This window comes from Alosa alosa, chromosome 18, assembly GCF_017589495.1.
Source record: "Alosa alosa isolate M-15738 ecotype Scorff River chromosome 18, AALO_Geno_1.1, whole genome shotgun sequence".
In the NCBI taxonomy this organism is placed as follows: Eukaryota; Metazoa; Chordata; class Actinopteri; order Clupeiformes; family Clupeidae; genus Alosa; species Alosa alosa.
The window spans coordinates 25,809,096-25,828,869 of NC_063206.1; the positions used below are offsets into that span (position 1 = coordinate 25,809,096).

The following is a 19,774-nucleotide window of genomic DNA, read 5'->3' on the forward strand; positions in this document are numbered from 1 at the left end:
GAACATAAATAATGATGACATTGTTTGCATTAATAAACCTCTTTAAAAGAAGTAAAAACTTGGCCAGTTTGGCATATGGCATAGTACAAGGCCAGTATGAGGTTATCTAATGTATATGCTATAAATAATGTCTGTAGAACTGAGGACATATCAGATGTGTTATATGTGGGGTGTATTTGTGGGGAACAGGAGCTGTAAATCAGATAAAGTAGCCTGCGAGTCATCGGAGGGTGTTTGGGCTGAAATGTAGCTGCTCTGAGATTTTTATCTGTTCCTGAGGAGGAATTTGCAAGCCTCCTGAGATCTTTCTGGTAGTAAATCTGAAATAGGGAGGATGTGTGCAATAAAACTTTCTTTCCGGGTCTTACAAAAGAGGAGGAAAGAAGCTCTCACCTCATCCGAGTGTGAAGTGCATTTTGGAGTGTGTTTAGCTATCAAACAATGAAAAAAAGCACAACTTCTCCACAGCTATGTTTTCCAGTGTTTTGCGTTGTCTGGCATAACTCACTGCATAACACAAGGACTCAGTCATATTTCCAGCGTGCCTGTCAAAGACCCCCCTTGTCCCCGAAACACCCACTCCGAGCGGTGGAACTGCGGGCCCCCTGAGTTGCGGACCCGTTTTTTTGTTGCACTCGGAACATTAGAGCCGGAATGGCCAATGGCCAAGACCCTGTGGGGAGATGCTTTAATTGTTGTTGTGCCCGAGGAGAAAGGCCAGTGGAACAAACGCCCCTTACAGTGGCCCTGAATGGGCGCCTTGTTCTGGATACAGAGTTCGCAGATTGTGAGAGAATCTTTTTTCTTTTCTTTTCCTTTTTTTCTCTCAACCCCCCCCAACACCTCCTCCCGCAAAGGGAAATTAGCATTTTCTCCATCTCAGATGGTTTATGGGAAGTATTTGGCTGCTGGCAGGAGTTCATAGGCGATTCGTTTTAATTGAGGATGAATTGTTTTTCCTCCATCCCCTGCCCTCGGTGAAGTTGCCTCTAGCCTGTGAAAGCGAGCAAGTGCTTTGCCAAGTGAAGGTGCTTTTATTGTCCCTGTTCAGTCCCCCCTGATTTGTTGTGGGACCCGTGCTGGGTTCTGAATGCCCCGCTGGACTCTAAAGCTGTGCTGTTGGATCCGTTACAGGTGGCTGGCTTGGTGAAGTGAACGGCGACGCCTCAGGAACCGGATTGGCAGAGGATGGAATCTACACATTGGTGACTGATCCACCCCAAGTGAACGACATCGCGCCACACCAGGTATGACACATCCCTCATGCCTTGCCTTTCCATCCTCATATCAGCGCTTCCCTTCGCAGGCTGTCAGGCCAGTCAGGCTCAAACAGCATTACGGATGAAGAGCTGTGACTCTTTGCAAGTCATGTCTTGAATTCATAACAACTGTTTTCAGACCAGCCATGGGTAAGAATGTGAAATGCTGTGTTTTGGTAGTATTTTATCTCTCCTTAAACATGCTTTTATTGCTTTGGTTAGACCCTGGATTCATCTTATGACTATATTTATTAAGATTAAGATTCACTTTATTGTAATTGTGTGACTGTGTAACTGTGTATTTTACATTCACAGAATGAAATTAAATATTGTTTCTCTAGCGTCTCCTCAGTATATCAGTATATTCAAAGGTGCTGTCATATTATTATAAAAAGAACGATCTGTCACCAAAAACGCCAAAAAAGTAGTATTAAAAAAAAAAACTGTTTCCGACTCAACAGAGTACAAGATAAAGGGTTGTTTTTTTCACTGCACACAGAGACCACAGTTTGGCAGTGCATCTAAGTCCATCAACAGTTTAATAGTTTGTCTAGACTCTGGACTCATTCTCTCTCTTCTCTCTCTCTCTCTCTCTCTTCTCTCTCTCTCTCTCTCTTTCCCCAGGGCAAGACCCCCGTGAGCACAGACGAGACCTCACGCTGGTCCACACCCGATCCCCAGAGTACCGCCCCTGCATCCTACGCCAAGACCACCCCCGCCTACCCGTCCAACTACCCCTCCACCACCTCCGTCAACCCCACCATCGTCCTACTCCAGCATAGCAGAGGTAGGCCACTCTGTGGTGGAGACGCAACTAAATGAAATATCAATTTCATGGGCCCAAGCGTCGTTGTGCTGTGTGAAAGTCTGCCTCCCTTTTCTCTCCTCTAATGTGTATAATCACATAATCCAGTTATGTGATGGTGAGACATGCTCCGATATTCACGCTGTGCTGTTGCGCATTAAGTCGGCTCTTTTTGTTTTATGTCACTTTAATAGGCGTGACGGGGCTCAGGAAGTGTCCCAGTGCTTTCAGATTGTTGAGTGTTGTTCAGATGTAAGAGTGAGATGTTAAGAGAGATTGCTCAAGTAGGCCTGTAACAAAATTAAAGATGACACTAATCACCAAATCAGATAAAAATCAGGTTTGTTGGACTGTAATAAGACTTACAGAAATGCTCTAGCCTCAGTGGACTGCACTAGTCATGGTTAAACCAGTGGACCTCACATGCTTAAATTAGTGGACCTCATCGACCAGTTTCCTCTAATGAATTAAGCCTAGACCTACACTAAAAAATAAAATAAAATAATGGATATTTTCATTGAAGTTTTCTTTTAGTCTAGGACTTGGCTAAATCCATGTTATATGTTAACTAGGAGATATCATACAGTTAAACCAGAGGACCTTGTATAGTTAAAGAGGTAGCCCTCATAAGGTTAATTCAACCAGAAGGCCTCATTTGGTTAAACCAGTGGTGGAGCTCATGGAATTTGGTGCAACCTTTTTCTGCCTTGCCCACTCTGTCTGTTGACTCAAAGTCAGGGACTGACCACTCACTTCCATTCCTATCACGTTAGGTCCTCTGGCTGCTGTGTGAGAATGACTCTGAGAAGCTAAGGTTTGACAATAATGACAAAATATAAGCACCCAATCTTTGAAAACGTATCAAAAACACATTTAGCAAGTGTTATACTGTAGGTGTACGTTTATACTTATACATACAGTATGTGTTGGCTTTTTCCAGAGTTGTGCAGTATTCTGTAGTCTTTTCCTCAGCCTCAGTATAATTTTTGATTACACGGTCTATAATAGCATCGCAATGGAGCACACAGTTGAAATTGATTCATGGGCCAGCCTCAAGTGGCTATTTCTGTTGAGTGTGGAGCATTCACAGAGCCTTTCAGGCTTTTTACTGTTTAAATATTTATGCGGACATGGTATTTCCATCACTTAGAATCATCTCCAGGTTCGCTCTCTCTGAGGAGATCAAACTTTTTCTGTCTCTTCCTTCATGAGGTGGAACAGGCTTTTTCCCCCCCTATGCTGCATTATGAGCAGTTTTTATAAGTACTGCAGTCCAACCATGACTTCCTCTGCTGCAGTGTAGAGTTGTGGAGGCTGCACCATTTCTGTAAAGTCTAAAATCTATAAGCTATTTACCTGCATGAATGCAATTACGAGACTTAAAAGCGAAATATTGTTGAGTTTGCATCAAGTGGCTGGACTGAATAAGCAAATAAAGTATCAGTAAATATAGTATCAACTGATTATCCTTCACAAATGTCCATAAAGAGCCAGTGGTATTTGTGGGTCCAGTAAATAAATGTTCAGTGGTTTCTAGCCGTTCTAGAGTCTTCTAAAACTATTTTTACGCTACGTGAACGGAGCGCTTCAGTTGTGGACCCGGTGTAGCCCGGCCTATAGTCGTAATCCTCCAAACAGCACATTATTGACCATCTCATAACTCAGGCATTGCTTAGAATGGCAAGCCTTGTAGAGCAGCTCGACTGACTACTCAGTGGCTCTATGCTCCTCTACTCCATCCACAGATAGTTCCCGGCCTTATCAATGCTGAGTCAGGGGCTTTTAGCATGTTATATAAACCATGCTATATAACTACAAGCCATCTTATCTTATAAAGACATATAATTGCATACAGTTGCTGATTCATTAAGTTTATGTGATTCTTGATGTTTCAGGAACACAGGCACAGACAGACAGACAGACAGACAGACAGACAGGCTGATCGTTTGGGCTGATTTGATAGGCTTGGCCCATATGCTCGTTTGGCTTTATTGCATTATGTTGTTGCATCTCTGCTTCTGTTTCCTCTCACCACAGAACAGCAAAAGCATCAGTGTGATGTGGCAGGTATGACATAAAAGGTTTGATGGGCTCGCATGTCGATCCTGATGACCCCCTACCCCCCGTCCTCTCCAGGGCTAACCCCTTTACTTTTGATCTCATTCCTTTCCTTCTTCTTTTCAGCCTTCAGCAAACATGCTGCGAAATCCTTTGATCAAAATGATTCCCACTTGACTGTCCTTTTATCCATAACATTTGTTGTGAGATTTTACAGATTGCTCTCTGTGTCTTACCATCACAGGAGAAATGAGAGCAGTTGTGCATTTCAGCTGTGTTGCCTAAAATAACGCATCCATTGGTTTGCGATTTTCTTGCCAGAGAATCAGCTGTTTTTTCCATTTATGCACTCTGTAGCAACACAAAATCCCACAGCTTGTAAGAGCTCTAATCTAGTACTGTAAATATTTTCTCACCTTGTAGCCTAAATTAGGCACTTTGAGATACATATTAGAGTATAATTGACATTTTTATGGTACAAAAACTAAATGTTGCTATGCTGACCATGAGACACAGTCATGACTGTTTGCTGTCGGCATGATCGGTTCGACCAGCGGTTACAATGTGGCATGGGTCTGCATGGGATTCATTTACTTGCAATGTGGACTTTTCATTTGCACTATGTACATCTTTAAAATGAAGCCTTATACTTTAATCAGATTGCATTTGGTTTGCAAAGAGTATCTTAAATGGCAACAATGATTTAATACTTGATATCAACTTATGTTAATTCTTTGACCTGATCATTTTTCGGTGGTGGTATTTGTGATTTTGCCCGAGTAGGTTCATGATGGCTATTATGTTTTTTCAGGGCTCTGTGTCTCTCAGCATGTCTGTGTTAGTCCTGGCATTTGTGTGGTGTCTGTGTTGTTTATGTCCATTTGTGTTCCATTTCATTTTATTTTAAGTCTATGAAGAGATGTATTTACACTAAATAACAAAAAGACTCATAATTTGTAAGGATTTCATGTTTAAGGGGTTTTGAAATCCCAGAATTCCAGACAAACAGAGTGGTCCAGTCAGCCCATAGATAGATATACTGTCAGTCTGCCCATATGCTCCTTGCTGTCTCGTAATGTTTCAGTGTGCTTGTCAGCTTGTAAATGTATGCAGGAGGCAGCCAAGATCATCTGTCCCATTAGAATCCTACTGTCAGTAGAGGGGAGATGGGCCAAGTCCATTTGTGGACCAATAACTCAGCCTTTGAGTTGGACTTAAATTGCTGAGTTGGACACATGCTCATTTTGTGAGATGGTTATCTCAAGTCTATGTCCAAGGAAGGAAGATGCTGAGTTGTTTGGAAAGAGGTGGAATGAGCCCAAGTCTCTGTCACTCTCAATGCCAGTTTAAGAGGAAGATACTGTTCTCTGATGCCCTTCTGCCTGCAGACACAACAGGCACACAGAGGAACAGTTCCATCTAGTGAGCTAGTGACAAACCAGATGAGGAATTTTGTTTTTAAAATTGGATCTGAAGAAGGCCTCACAGCCAAAACGTTATCCAATAAAAAATACATTTGGAGCCAGAGTGTGCAACATTTTCCTCTTATTTTTAAACCATTTGAGGAAAACACAATGCTGTCTGGAACAGTAGTCGTTTATATTCCTTTTTTGTCCATCCTCTGTATTTGTTAGCGTTTAATTCCTCATTTACAAATTCCTTACTATCAGCCAAGAAACTTGTATACTTAGATCCTTTAAACAAGGCAAGGCAAGTTTATTTATATAGCGCATTTCACACCCAGGGGTAATACGATGTGCTTTACAAAAGCAAAAGCAAAGAATAGAAGGCAATTGGTACTTGATGCGTGTTTATCTCCTCTAGCTACATGTAAGTGTGTTTCTGACAGTGTGTGTGTGTGTGTTTGTCAGACCCTACGCCGGAGCGAGGCGAAGCTCCAGAGAGGGAGGAGGGACCGGTGGGAGCCCCCGTAGAGGCCTTCTCCGTCCAGCCCGACATGGACGGCAGACAGGGGACAGTGAGGATGACTCAGCACGTCTCTGTCGGACACCCGCCAGAGCAACCCCGTCCCCCCATCAGGGTACGGCTGGGGAAACAACCCCACAGAATGTTGCCAAATAAGGCCAGTTTTGTATGAGGGGGCGGACTGTTCCTCTCATTTGGTTTAACACTTGTACAGAATTTGTGTTGGTGATTTTATTGTTGCACTGTTAAAGGTAATATTTGCTGTTTTGTTTTGCCGTACGCTTCAACAAGATATGCCCATTATTGAATATTGTGGAAAGATATGTAAAATCCATTAAAACCAAGTGCTCATACTTTTTCACTTCGTTGAATTCTGGCAGATTTTTACAAGGATGCAAATTAAATCCATCTCATAAATTATGGAAATAATGGAACCTCTTCCAAAACCAAATTTCAGCTGTGAAATTAATATGTCACTAACATCCTTTGTGTAATACCTCATTGAGCATGTTTCCACACTCTGCTTCAGAACACGGAGAAATCAAAGGACTGGTACAAGAACATGTTCAAGCAGATTCACCGGCTTCCAGGTAAGATGGGCCTCCTGGGCCACCATAGCCTTGTCTCTCTAGTATGTCCTGCATAACCAGTCCACCTCTACTGTTGTGTTATGGCACAGCGTTTTCTGCACCTATTTATGCACTATGCCTCTCTACATCCGACTTGGGTGTGTGTGTGTGTGTGTTTTTGTGTGTGTGTTTGTGTGTGTGTGTGTGTGTGTGTGTGTGTGTGTGTGTGTGTGTGTGTGTGTGTGTGTGTGTGTGTGTGTGTGTGTGTGTGTGTGTGTTCTGTGTCTGTGTGTTTGTCCATTTCTGTCTGCCTGTACTCTGTGTCTCTGCACCTGTCTCACTCAGAACCTGTTGAGGAAAATCCCTATCGCCCCACGTACGTTTTCCCAGAATGCAATGACAGACCGCTGAGATTCCGAGGTATACTCAGATGCAGGGCCTGCAGAAGTCTCTGTTCCATCTGCTTAGCTTCTCACTAACCCCCTCATCTCTAGTGGCTAAGAAGAGTCCTGATTGATCTAATCCACATTATGCAAACCTGCAGCGTTGCCCTTTACTATAACAGAGTTATAGTACTATTGCTGCTTGGCTGGTATTGATTTTAATAGACCTATTAATAATTTAATGTTAGGAAAGCATTCAATAGATTTGATTTATATGTGGCTGTATTTATTGGTTTTATCAGCTTAGTGGAGGTGGTTTGTGAGGACATGGAAAGGAACATTTGTTGAACACTAGAGGGCGCCAATGGAACATGAAAAGGATTTTATGTACCTAGACACCCAGAAGTGTTATATGGTGCTACTTTTAGTCCCTGAAGTGTATATGACTGATGATTACATCTTGAGTTTATTATTATTCATTTATAAGGTAACCTTGGTAGTCTGTTTAGTTTATGTGTCTGTGTCAAAGTTGTCTGACTCAAGGTCAAGTTTGGTGAGCAAATTCCCACATTCTCAATCTATGGCTTTAAAATGTGTGAGGAAGTGGCTACAGACTGCCTTTTATGTCCACCCGTTGCCAAGGACGATCAACAGAACAAGCAATCAATCACACTTTCCAGCTGTAGTTAATGGACGGACTATTCCCCCGTCACCACGGATACCCATCTTTTAGTCACAAAGGTGTACGAAGAATCAATTCGGATGAGTCTGCAGTCTAATGCACCATCCAGTCTAATGCACCGTCTGTGAGGCTTTCTGAGGGGACTTTTTGGCTCTGAGTGTTGTTGTTCATACGCTAATGACAGGCTAAAAAGGCCTTAGTGAAAGATCGTTTTCCTGCAGGGTATTCCACAAGGACATAAATGACTCTTCCTCTTCCTTTAATGTTGATATGTTTTATTTTTGGCTAGAACAATAATTCACAGGATTTGTACTTGAGTCCTGCCAGTAGTCCCTGTGTGACTACATCAATAGTTACAGTTTTCTTTTACCCCAAATATTTCTTAATCACTAAAGACAAAAGTATTAAAACAAACATTTGATAGGTCTTGGTTAGGACAGCTAGGGTATGACCCTCAGGTTCATGATTGCTTGCATATGGTATAGCAGTAGTCATGTACTGTATGTGTCATTCTACAGTAGTATACATCTTGATATCCTTTAACTGACAGCATGGTCAGTGACCCTGCCGTGACCCTTCAGTAAAGGGCCGTACTGCTTACGCCTGCTCAGTTGCATGCCTCTCTATCACGCTCTGCCGTATGATGGTGAGATGTGTAACCTACTGAACCGCTGATATGAAACTGACTTGTTGAACTGACCCCTCCCTTCCTCTTCTCCGTGCTAGTTGTCTGACCCCTCCCTTCCTCTTTTCATTGCACATCACACACAGTGGTGACAAGACAATGTATTCAACATATCATATACAAGTAGTACTAGTAACATATACTACTTGAAATGAACAATTAAACTAGAATATCAGACATACCATTGTGAATTGTATGTAGTTTAGTTTCTGTGTAGGCATAGGTATATCAATTATTATATATTATTAGTGCTGTGTGTCAATATCCGCATAATATCAGATATTCATCGTTGATAAACTGGTTCGTCTTTGGCTGTAAACAATGGTGAAGTAACAGGTTCTTGTAAGATAATATGGTCACAGAAGAAACAGTTTGTGCCAGTACGTTTTGCCTACCTACTTGGAATGGTATTTAAAAAATCAGTCTCTCTGTTTATGGTGACTATTAAAATCAAGAGAGTGAGAGAGAGAGAGAGAGAGAGAGAGAAGGATGGAATGAATAATGAGGAAGTTAGGCGGCCCTGGTGAGTTTGGCCATGTAAGCAAGAAGCTTCAGAATTAGCTGATCAGCTGCTAATGTCCGCTATGCATGGCATGCTAATCCTGTCCATTTTCACTTACATGCGCTCCTCGGTAATGCTTTATACATGTTCTCACATGAGCAGAACACTCTTAGAATCATATCACATGGAGTTGGGGATCTGATTGGCAAATTCTTAATGACAGACATTAGTGGACTATGAGTAGGTTATGTAATCAGACAAAAATATTACTGTGGCTTTTTCATGATTTTACAAGGGTAGCAAGACATTTCTATCCCGTCTGGATGCATATTACATCCCTCTAGGTGTTTTAACTGTGTTTTAATGATTTGTAAAACCAATCATTTCTTTTTCTTCTAGATGATGTGCCTTCCTATATATATGTGGAAGAAGGTGAGAGATGCAAAAACTCTTGTACTCCTTTAATATTTAGCATGGCGTTAAAACACACACTGTGTGTTTCATTGTTATATTCACACAGATATTTTTTTTTTTTAAACTGTGTAGTAGAGAGGAGAGAACCTGTCTCTAAAAGTGCAGTGGACGCAGTCTCCGGTGCGAAGCTTCCAGTGCCAACCAGAACTTCTTCCCTCAAGCCGGCCACTGAACGGTATGTTCATTTATGTAAACGTGACTTTTGAAAGCAATATTCAAAGATTCAGACAAGGAGAAAATGGGATAGTAATCCCAACACAGAGTGTCTGTGTGTGTGTGTGTGTGTGTGTGTGTGTGTGTGTGTGTGTGTGTTGGGCATTCTTAAGGGCTACTTTGTATCCCCTATGGTAGGATAACAGTGAACTCTGAACCCTGTCACCCCCCTACACACACTACTTACATTCTCACACTCTCACAAGCCCCTGAAACTCACTCCAACAATCCATATGAGTACTAGAGTTACACACTGAACTGCAGAACACACACAGGTCAGTTTGTCTCCCTTTGTACATGTCCACTACACGAGAGTGCTTCAGACCATACTTTTTAAAAATTACACCAAACTCCCTTTAACGCACCAGGTCTGAGTAGGGTCGTCTGAGGCGACATAAACTAAATGCACTTTCCTCACTCACATAACACATTTGTCCTATTGAGTGTGTGTTATTTGTGCTGTCGTGATACATGGATGAATGGATGAAGGGATGGACAGGGACAGGTGAGGAAGGCTGGAAGAATGGTGGACTTAAAGAGGAAGAGGAGGAGGGGAGGCTGGTTGAAGTGGCAGATGGTTGGGCCTCTGTTGTGGGAGCAGCTCCAGGTCTCTCTGCGTGTGTGTGTGTGTGTGTGTGTGTGTGCTTGCGTGTGTGTGTGTAGGGAGGGGGGTTTAATGGGTGAGTCCTCAAGCAGAAGGCACTTGTGAAAATAATATGGACTCATTCATTATTAAAGAAGAGACACATAAAAAAGAGAGAGGAAGGATTGAAAAGTGTGCGTTTTCCTCTCAAGCCTTTGATAATTACAGCTAAAGAAAACATTTACTAATTATCAGTTTTACCTTTTTAAGACCACTTTCTACTTATATTTTCTTAATTGAAACATCGAGAGTAGATGATTCCAAATCCCAGTTATTGTCTACTACAGATAAGGATACACAGCTCAGTAATTCCTCCTTTGAGCATTTCTCCACATTTCCCTGAGGGTGTCAACTCTGGTGTTTCATTAAGTGCTGATGTGTTTCCTGATTAGTTTTCTGATGAGAGGGACTATGTATTGGGAAAGAGGTTGGCCCAGAGTGCTGGCTACGTAACACTGTCTGAAAAAACTCCGCTGATGGAGATATCATCCGAAAAAATGGTTGCCATGGAGACATTCCTCAATGGGGTTCTGTTCTCTCTCTATTTTTCTCTGTCTCTCTCTCTTACCCGCTGTACTCTATACCCCTGCAGGAATGACTGGGAACCCCCTGACAAGAAGGTAGACACCAGGAAGTATCGCGCTGAGCCAAAGAGCATCTTCGAGTATGAGCCAGGGAAATCATCTGTGCTGAGGCGGGAGAGAACGGTACTCTCATCACATCTCTTTCCTCTCCTGCTCTCTCTCTCTCTCTCTCTCTCTCTCTCTCTCTCTCTCTCTCTCTTCGTATCTCTAGCCCTGTGTCTTTAAATCTCTATGTTGCATGGTCTTTCAGGAAGCTTACTAGACTGGTCTTACTTGTGGGTCAGACGTCATCCAGGTGGAGGCTGTTACTTCTATGGGGCACAAAAGCATATTTAGTTTTCTGATAGCTCCTCAGTCAGTGATTGTCTACCTTGCTGCTATTGTACATGTGTTGCTATAACATAATGGGGTCAGCCAGCTATGTTTGTGAAGGGCGAAAATTGTATTGATCCTTCACGACATGGAACAGCGCCTCGTCCTTGTGTATCTCATCTGAAGTGGCCCAATTCCACTGCGACTCAGGAGTGAATCAGGACGAAAAGAGGAGAGCAATGTCAGGAGAGCTTCGACTCTGTGATAGACACATCATGTCTGCACAGCCAGCTCACAGAACTAAGCGTTTTCCTTTTTTTTTTGCTAATATAAAATGAAAGGAAATCTGAGGTTCACAGGCGCATGTCAGGCTTGCTAGTGTTTGTGGACAGAAACAGCTTCTGACTGTCACTCTTCTTTGCTGTCTGCCACGGCTCTCACTGGATATCGTGCTACTGGAGAAAGGGATAGAGAGAGAGAGAGAGAGAGAGAGAGAGAGAGAGAGAGAGAGAGAGAGACAGAGAAAAGAGAGAGAGGAAAAAGAGCTCCTGTTTTCAGCCAGTGGTTATCTGATGACATAATGCTGTAATCACTGTTTGCCTGTGACTCAATTATGCCCAGCTTTGGGGTGGATTACGCATCCTTTTTGGACGCTCACCGGCTGTAGGAGCAGCGACGGTTGCCGCGGCGGCGGCTGTGGTGGCTCCGGCAGCCCCGCCGCTTTGTGGAACCACAACAGGCCCCGACTGGCACCCGCCCTGCCTCCGTTCTCTAATTATATCCGAGAGGTAGCAGTGGATCAGGCTCTCAAAGTGGCTTTTTTGGGGGAATAGCTCTCTCAGTAGTTTGTCCCCTTTTCCCTGTTTATTTTTAGGGGTTTTTGTGACCTCTTTGATCTCTTAAAATAGATCCACATGCTGTGAAAAGAAAGTGTCATCATGCAAGCCTGAGGGCATAGCCATTATAGTGGAAGCACTTTCCCTATGCACACTGAATGAAATATGAAGCACACATTTGTTAATGTCCTACATTCTTTTTAAATGAGTTTACTCAACACGTAAGTCTCCACAGCAGAGGATTGTGGGTGACACTTTCTATTTACTGTCCAGTTACATCACATTACAGTAATATGACCTGACATTGCGCCATTGTGTTTCCATTTTGTAATGATTAACAAACTAAAGTCCATTGTAGTTGCAGTGTTCCATGTTAATAATATATATAGCTGTTGTATGTATGCTGTAATTGAGAGAGAAAGAGACAGACTGAGTGGGGGCTCGGCCAGAATCTGACACAAACCAGGTCCACCCAGCCATGAGGTCACGCACTGGACGACAGTAATCGAATTCTCCGTCCCCTTTTCCCTCCTCACGGCCACGCTGTGTCTGTGCATGCGATGTCCTGCCTGTCTCTCCTGAGATTATGATGTGAGAAATATTTCATCTGATATTTCACCAGCCAGCGGCCATGCATCATAGATCCTCATTTGTGTGTGTCTTTTCTGGATTTCAAGTCAACTCTGTGCTGAACCGTCTTCTCTTTCTCTTCTCTTTGTCCTTCTCCTGTTGCCATACCTCCCCTTTTGTAGCCTCAGGACATAAGCCCGGATGATGTAGATTTAGAGAGTGAGCCTTGGTATAGATTCTTTTCAGAGATGGAGTTTGGGAAAGTGGTAAGTTTGTCGTTCATGTCAACAGTGAAAGTGTCTTGAAGAGATAATGCATGCCATATAACATCCCTGTTCTGTAGCCTAAACAAATAAAATATCATCGTGTTACTGTATGTCTTGTCTCAACATCATCCCCTCCTCCATGTCATCTCTCCATCTCCATACTCATCCCTGTCATCAACTTGATACATCTCGGTCTCTGGTTCAGTTGGTTTGTCCTGCAGAAGGTCCTGCAGTCATGCCAAAAGTTTGTACCTGAAACGGATGTCTGTTGAATGTATTGGCATTAGAACACAGATTATCAGTGGCTGTTGTCCAGGCAACCTGTTGCTTTCACTTTCATGTTGATTTCTTACAGAGATTCTTCATTCTGCAAATACTGTCTATGAGTAGCGTACACATATTTTAAATAATGTTTAGTATGGAAATGGTCCATTGAGACAGGCAAAAAAAGAAAAGTATTTTACACGACCCAAACAATATATCGTTGTGCTGTGAAGTAGACAAAGACGACAACAGGAAACCACTCATGTTTCCAGACTGCTTTGGATGCCTGTTTCGTCTGGTTGCCCTTGTATGGGCCTCTGCGAGGTGACTCACCCGTACACCCAGACGCTGCTGTCTGTGCAGCTCAGATCCAGGTGTTCTCCTGGCTGGTGTAATGGCCGTGTATGTGAGGGGTCTTGTGAAAGGTGTGCCATCTGGAAACAGCTGGGTCGGGGCCATGGAAAGTGAAGTGATGTCAATTACGGAGATGCAGGCCGAACTGTTTCACTGGAGAGGGTTGACTTCAACCAGCTGTCAGGAAACAACTGCATCCTGTGTTGGGGTTGTGATACAAGGGATGGGACATAAATCTGTCCGTCTTATAAACACACAGGCACACACACACACTCTCTCTGTCTCTCCCTCCCTCTGACTCTCTCTCACTCACTCACGCTCTCTCTCTCTTTCTCTCTCTCTCTCCCTCCCTCCCTCTTGGGATACAGTACAGTAGAAGACAGGTCTGGAATAGGCTCAATAATTCCCACATGTAATTGTTGGTAATGTTTCCAGTGCATGGCAGCTCTGTTGAATGCCCATTAGTATGAAGGATTGCTACTTTTTAAAAAGGTTAACGACAATGATGAAGTAGCATTCTAGCTGTTGCCACACAAGTTGTAGCCTTTAATCCTATAGTCTCTTTCCTGCCCTTGACAGAGAATGGAACAGATGAACCTTTCCCCACTGACGTGTTCTAATGTACACATATGTTTCTATACATCAACCCAGTAGCATGAGAAATTGCCATTCAGATGTATAGCGAGCTTAGTGATGCTATGATATATCAAGCCCATCTGTGACATGGGCTTATAAGGGTTTTATCCTAGCCTGTTGCCTCAGGGGTGCCCTTGATGTGGGATTCGGATGAGGGCAGAGTCTCTCACCTCGTCCAGGGTTCACCGACTTGGGAAGGGTGCCCAGTAAAAACCCTGTTGCTGACTTGGCTGCAATGCCTTCAATGCTATAGGAATGGTGCTCAGAAGTGTGACTCTGGTGGCACGGTGCCTGTGTTACAGTGTCAGCAAATCAGCACCTTTGAGTAACTAGTGCATTTGTTCGCTCCTGGAGGCTCACGTTGCACTTGAGGGCATGGGTGAAACAGAAAGCAAGGTTAACGAAAAGTCAGGGCTGTCTCTTTGTGTGACTTCAGCTTTTAATGGCCCTCTTGCCTTGAGGTGAAATACACAGAGAATGAGAGAGAGAAAGAGAGAGAGAGAGAGAGATGAGATGACGTTTGACAAAAACATCTGGCACCCGTTACTTCATTGCAACTCGTTGTGTGTCACTGCCAAGACATAAGAATTTGTCAGAGGTAAAGCATGCACATATGTGGTGTAGGCCCACTTAGTGCATTCATTTTAGGATCTGAGTGACAAGCCGCTTTGCTATGTGAGCCGCCTGTCACCAGTGACCGGCAGTGATAACTTGGCTGCACCAGAAAATGGAACAAGCTAACGCTAGCACGAGGTCGGTGAGCCATAGTCAGCTGTCTAGTCCTCTGTCTCAGCCTTGGATGTGGGAAGATCTTGCAGGCTTATGCCAGGCAGCCACACCCTTGGAGTGAAAAGAGGCAAGCCACGTTTAGTCACACTGCCGTGTGGTGTTCCCCTTGCAGATACACCAAGGATGGCCTCCTCCTCCTGCTCCTTCTACTCCTCCTCCCTCTCCTCCCTCTCCTTCTCCTTCTCCTTGCTGCCTGTAATGAACCTCACAGGCTGCCATACACGGTCAACGTGTAATTACGCTTGTGGGTTGATGGGCGAAGTGACATTTGCTTTCCTCTTGAGGAACTTGGGAGGAAGAAGAGCCCGCGGGAGCTTCAGCTGCTCTGCTGACGTCGCCCTGCTTGTGCTCACGCTCAGGGCTGTCGTCTGTGAGGTCATGAAAAATGTCCTCGCAGGCAGATTGTCACACACACACACACACACACACACACACACACACACACACACACACACACACATACACACACACAGACACACACACATACAGAGGACTGGAATGAGTGCAAATTCCCCGAGTACTTTGTAATAGTTACAGAAAGGGGGGTTAGCTTACAATCACACAAGCTTTAAGAGCTCAAGTTGTCAGGTGACAGGTCACTGAGTAATGTTGAGCATCCGGTACGTAGAAAAACATGGGTCAGTTTTCATATGCCATAGTTTACTGGCAGTGTATATTTTCTCCCATTCTTGCCTCCATTCACAGCGTCTGCGGGGGCTGTCATCTGCCGGATCCCGTGTCTGTCTGATGGGGGTGCTGCCTCATATGGTGGGGCTTTGGTGGGGTTGACAGCCATTGTGGCAACACAGTGGAAACCACAGTCATGAGTGACACGCTACTCTCTGCCCCCACCACCACCACCACCAAACTGATGGGATAGAAGAAGGGGGGGGGGGGGTGCCGGGGGAGCTGAGAGGGAAGGGGGGTGCAGGCCCTGGTTTAGGGGTCTCGGGGGAGGGAGGGTATGTAACTCAAGTCTCTAAACTGAATCACATACACTGAGTTGAATTACAGCCCCAGTCATCCAGCATGACTCCCTCAGGCCATCCCCCCCCAACACCACCACCACACTGACGTGGCCTACAGGAAGTTCAGCATCATGTTTACCATACCACCCCATGCTCCCCTTTCACATTCCTATCGGTCGAATGCTTCAAAACCAGCCGCGTATCAAAAATTGCCTAACGTTCATGCACCTACGCAACAAAACAATCAGTTTGCTAACGGTTACTTCTTATTAACGGGCTTATTGTGGAAACATGTTAGTGAATTGAGGCCCTGCTTTGCAATGGAAAAGGTTTCCCTGTAAGGACAGTGGTCCGCAAGGCCTATTTTTGCCGCCCCCCCCCCAACACCATGACCTGCATTGTAAGCCTATTTATACATTTGAAAAGTAGTAAATTTCCTTGAGTCATCTCCAACACCTGTTAGGAAACAGGCGCATGAAAATGGGACAAACATTGTTAACACAGTGTTCCACTGAATCGCCCCCCAGCGTCAAGGGAAAGGAATCTTGCAGGGCTTTGCTTTGGACAATGGCAAGTTAGGGAAGCCGTGTAGCATGTGCTCAGTGTGTGTGCGTTGGCCGACACACGAGCACCTGAGACCCCGGCAGCTGAGACATGGCTCCACGTTAATGTGGAATATCCAGAGGAAGCGCATTACCAATCAGCCAGTGGCTCATCAGCTATAATTGAATAAGAAGTAATTGGATAATCACCAGGAGCAAATGGACCAATGGGTGGGTACCGCTCCAGTGCCAGCTATTGTAGACAGCTAGATGGCACAGCGATTAATCATTTGATCATATTATATATTTAGCATATATCACAATTATTTATGATTTGTCCTCTGTTCATGCGCTACCCTTTCCCCTTCCACAGCACTGCTGTTACAGTACCATTCTGAGGAAACCAACTAGTGATGCTATTTTAAACCATTTTGCACCATTTTTTGGTTTCATTCTGACATTCACCATTTTTGTTCATTTGTGTCATTGTGTCTGTGTGCACCATGCTGCAAGCTGGTAACTACAGCCTCTTGGCAGAGTATTATATTGCTGTCCCTGCCTCTCCCTCTCCCTCTGCCTCTCCTATCCGCTGGATCAATCTGGAAGCGGCGTTTTTGTCCCGGCACTTCAGATAAGCGTAGCGCCCGCGCTTCCTGTTTGTTCTGTGTTTTGAATTGAGTGCCAGGCTCAGTTACTCTGCACATGTGTTGCAGGGTGGCATCAGCACCATGAAAGTGATCTCACAGAGATAAGCCAGAAACAGACTGGACCAGAATGGCCTCGGTTGAAACATTCTGACGGAATGCTTTTTTGTTTTGTTTGTGTGTGTGTTGTTGTTTTTGTTGTCTGTGCTGTTTTTGCGTGCTGGCCTTTTGTTGCTCTGGGTCAACCCTTGTTCTAGAAGGGCGAAACGGGTCCCAGCAACACTGGGCATTTATAAATAGATAAGACTATAGACCTGCCAGGATAACATTCTGCTCACATAAAGATAGGCATTCATCGCCAAAGGTTATTAATGATCCTTCTTCCCCCCACCCGGCAACCCATCGGAAAGGCATGCGACGGTCCTGCGCCTCCAGTCTCCACTCCCACACAGACGGACACGCGGGAGGGGAGGGGTGGGGTGGGGTGGGGTGGGATAGGGTGGAGAGCAGGCGGGTGGAAAGAAAGAGGGGTCCAAGTGGTCGCATGTAGCCTTTCCCCCAAAGGGGCACGGGCAGCGTCCGGACCGTCCCCGGGATTGTGCAATCGTATTTGCAAACAACACTTGTGCGTGCGTCCACTGCCACCGCTGCTGCCACCCCGCGTTATTTTTAACCCCCAAGTGACGTCCATGTGGCGAAAGGCAACAGAAACAGTGGCCTAAATTTAGCCGCCTCTAAACCATTCAAAAGGCAAGGGGGTGTGCTCCCCCAGCGAATGGCTCTCCCTGTGTTTTGAGTCGACTTGAGTTGCTGCCTCGAAATAACTGCCTGCCTGGCCAATGAGATCCCACTGCTGTGACCGCGTGTGTAGCCATGTGAAACTTTCACGCACATATTGTTGTGTGTGTGTGTGTGTGTAAAAAGTGCATGTGCTTTTCTGTGGGCTTGAAATGGCTTACACTTGTGTCTATTAGCTTATTTGTAGGGTGTGTGTGTGTACGTGTGTATATATATGTATATATGTGCGGGTGTGTGTGTGTGTGTAGGCTGCTTTCATGACTTTATATGTGTATATATGTGTATGTATGTGAAAGAGAGGGGCTGCTTGCATGCATGTATATGTGTGTATGTGTGTGTGTTTGTGTGAGAGAGAGTGGCTGCTTGCGTGCCTGTCCATGTAATTTGGCCTGCCTCCCTCACCAGCTGGTTAATTGTCCCCCGGTCTGGTGGGCGGGTAATGACTAGGACTCTAGGACTAGCAGACAAAAGAGAGAGCCTGTGTGAGCCAGAGACACCAGCTGATTGGTCGAGCCGCTGACAGCCCCCTCCCCATACGCCCCCCCCCCCTCTTCTCACAGACGCATGTCTCCCCTCCCCTCCTCCCTCTTCTCCTCCTCTTTCCTCTCCTCCTCCTCCTGTGATTCCTCCCCTCCTCTTCCCTGTGCCGCTTGTTTTCTCTAACTTGCATGTGGTGCCAAAACACACGCTCACTCCCTCCATGTCAAGCTTCGTCCGGAGAGGCTACGAGGCTACAAGCTAAAAGGACCCAGCGCTCCTAGAGGCTCACACACTCACATGCGCTCGCTCTCACACACACACACACACACACACACACGCGCACAGAGACGCAAACGGAGACAAGAGAAGACCAGAAGAAGCAGCAGCAGCCAACCAGCCCCAGCCACTTATGAGCCTTGTGCGTTTCTAGCTGGAAGAGACCATCCCCGTTGGATTTTTATCAATGACTTCTTTGTTTGGTTTGTTGCAGAGTGCCCCTACTTTCACCCCCTTGGAGACACCTTCCGATCTACAGCAATAGTAAGTTCACCCCTTTCTTCTTTTCTTCTGTTCCCCCATTTTCACTGATCATTTTGTTCCCCCATCTCTCTCTCTCTCTCTCTCTCTCTCTCTCTCTCTCTCTCTCTCTCTCTCTCTCTCTTTCTCTTTCTCTCTGAGTGCTGTGTAATGCCTTTGGGTTTTGTCTTTACTTCTGAAGGTGCATTTTTAATCTTAGCAAAAGCGGCCAGACGTTTTCTCTGTGAAACAGCCCGTTGAGAATTTCTCCCCCCCTTTTCAGAGGGAAAGGGGAGGGTGAGGGGTACCCCAGCTTCCTGAAGGGGCTCCTCTGAACTAATGCTAGCTATAGCAAAACAGTCTGCTCTCTGTGTGCATCCACATGTGTACGTGTGTGTGTGTGTGTGTGTGTGTGTTTATGTCATCATGTGTGTTTCTGAGGGTCAGGGGGAAAGGTGGGAGTAATGGAAATGAAAGGTAAGGGCAGGGCTGGCATGCACTGATATCTTCCATGCTCTGCCCATCTATCTGAAAATAAAACCTGGATGTCTTTCGTGGAACGATGGGACAGGCCAGTCCCTCCCCTCCCCTCCCTACGCTGCTCTCCCTGGGCAGTCCCCACTCTCAGCACCGGCTCTCTATCTCCTCTATCTCCTGCATATGCATAGAGGTGTGAAGATCATTAGTTTTACTGCGGAAACATTCCCTTCTCGGCCAGAGGGGTTGGGCTGGGCTGGTGGGGGGGGGCTTTTTACTACTCTACTCTGCCAGACTAAACGGCTTTGGGCCCCTTGTTTACGTCTCTCTCGCACAGATTTACATTTGCACTTTTTCTTTTTGTTTTTCTGTTTCTGTTTGGATGAGATGCAAAGAACTTCACATGAAACGGTGTTGCCTTTTTTGCCTTGTGGTCTTTTCATGGCTTACAGTCCTTCCCAAAAAAGTATTTTTTATGGTCACTGACTTTTTTTGGGACATTTTTTAGGGGGGAATAAACACCCCCCCCCCCCCCCGCA

At 45.1% G+C, this 19,774-nt stretch overlaps 1 protein-coding gene across 1 annotated transcript in view; it reads left to right on the forward strand.

The window, feature by feature from the left end:
• The window catches only part of LOC125312011 (sorbin and SH3 domain-containing protein 1), a 60,595-nt gene that overhangs the window by 17,010 nt on the left and 23,811 nt on the right, over positions 1 to 19,774 (forward strand). The window contains exons 5-14 of the mRNA XM_048270458.1: positions 1,135 to 1,247; positions 1,884 to 2,046; positions 5,994 to 6,163; positions 6,578 to 6,638; positions 6,963 to 7,037; positions 9,269 to 9,301; positions 9,416 to 9,518; positions 10,792 to 10,906; positions 12,684 to 12,767; positions 18,733 to 18,782. Coding sequence (XP_048126415.1) covers positions 1,135 to 1,247; positions 1,884 to 2,046; positions 5,994 to 6,163; positions 6,578 to 6,638; positions 6,963 to 7,037; positions 9,269 to 9,301; positions 9,416 to 9,518; positions 10,792 to 10,906; positions 12,684 to 12,767; positions 18,733 to 18,782 — 967 coding nt within the window. The remainder of the gene's footprint in view (positions 1 to 1,134; positions 1,248 to 1,883; positions 2,047 to 5,993; positions 6,164 to 6,577; positions 6,639 to 6,962; positions 7,038 to 9,268; positions 9,302 to 9,415; positions 9,519 to 10,791; positions 10,907 to 12,683; positions 12,768 to 18,732; positions 18,783 to 19,774) is intronic.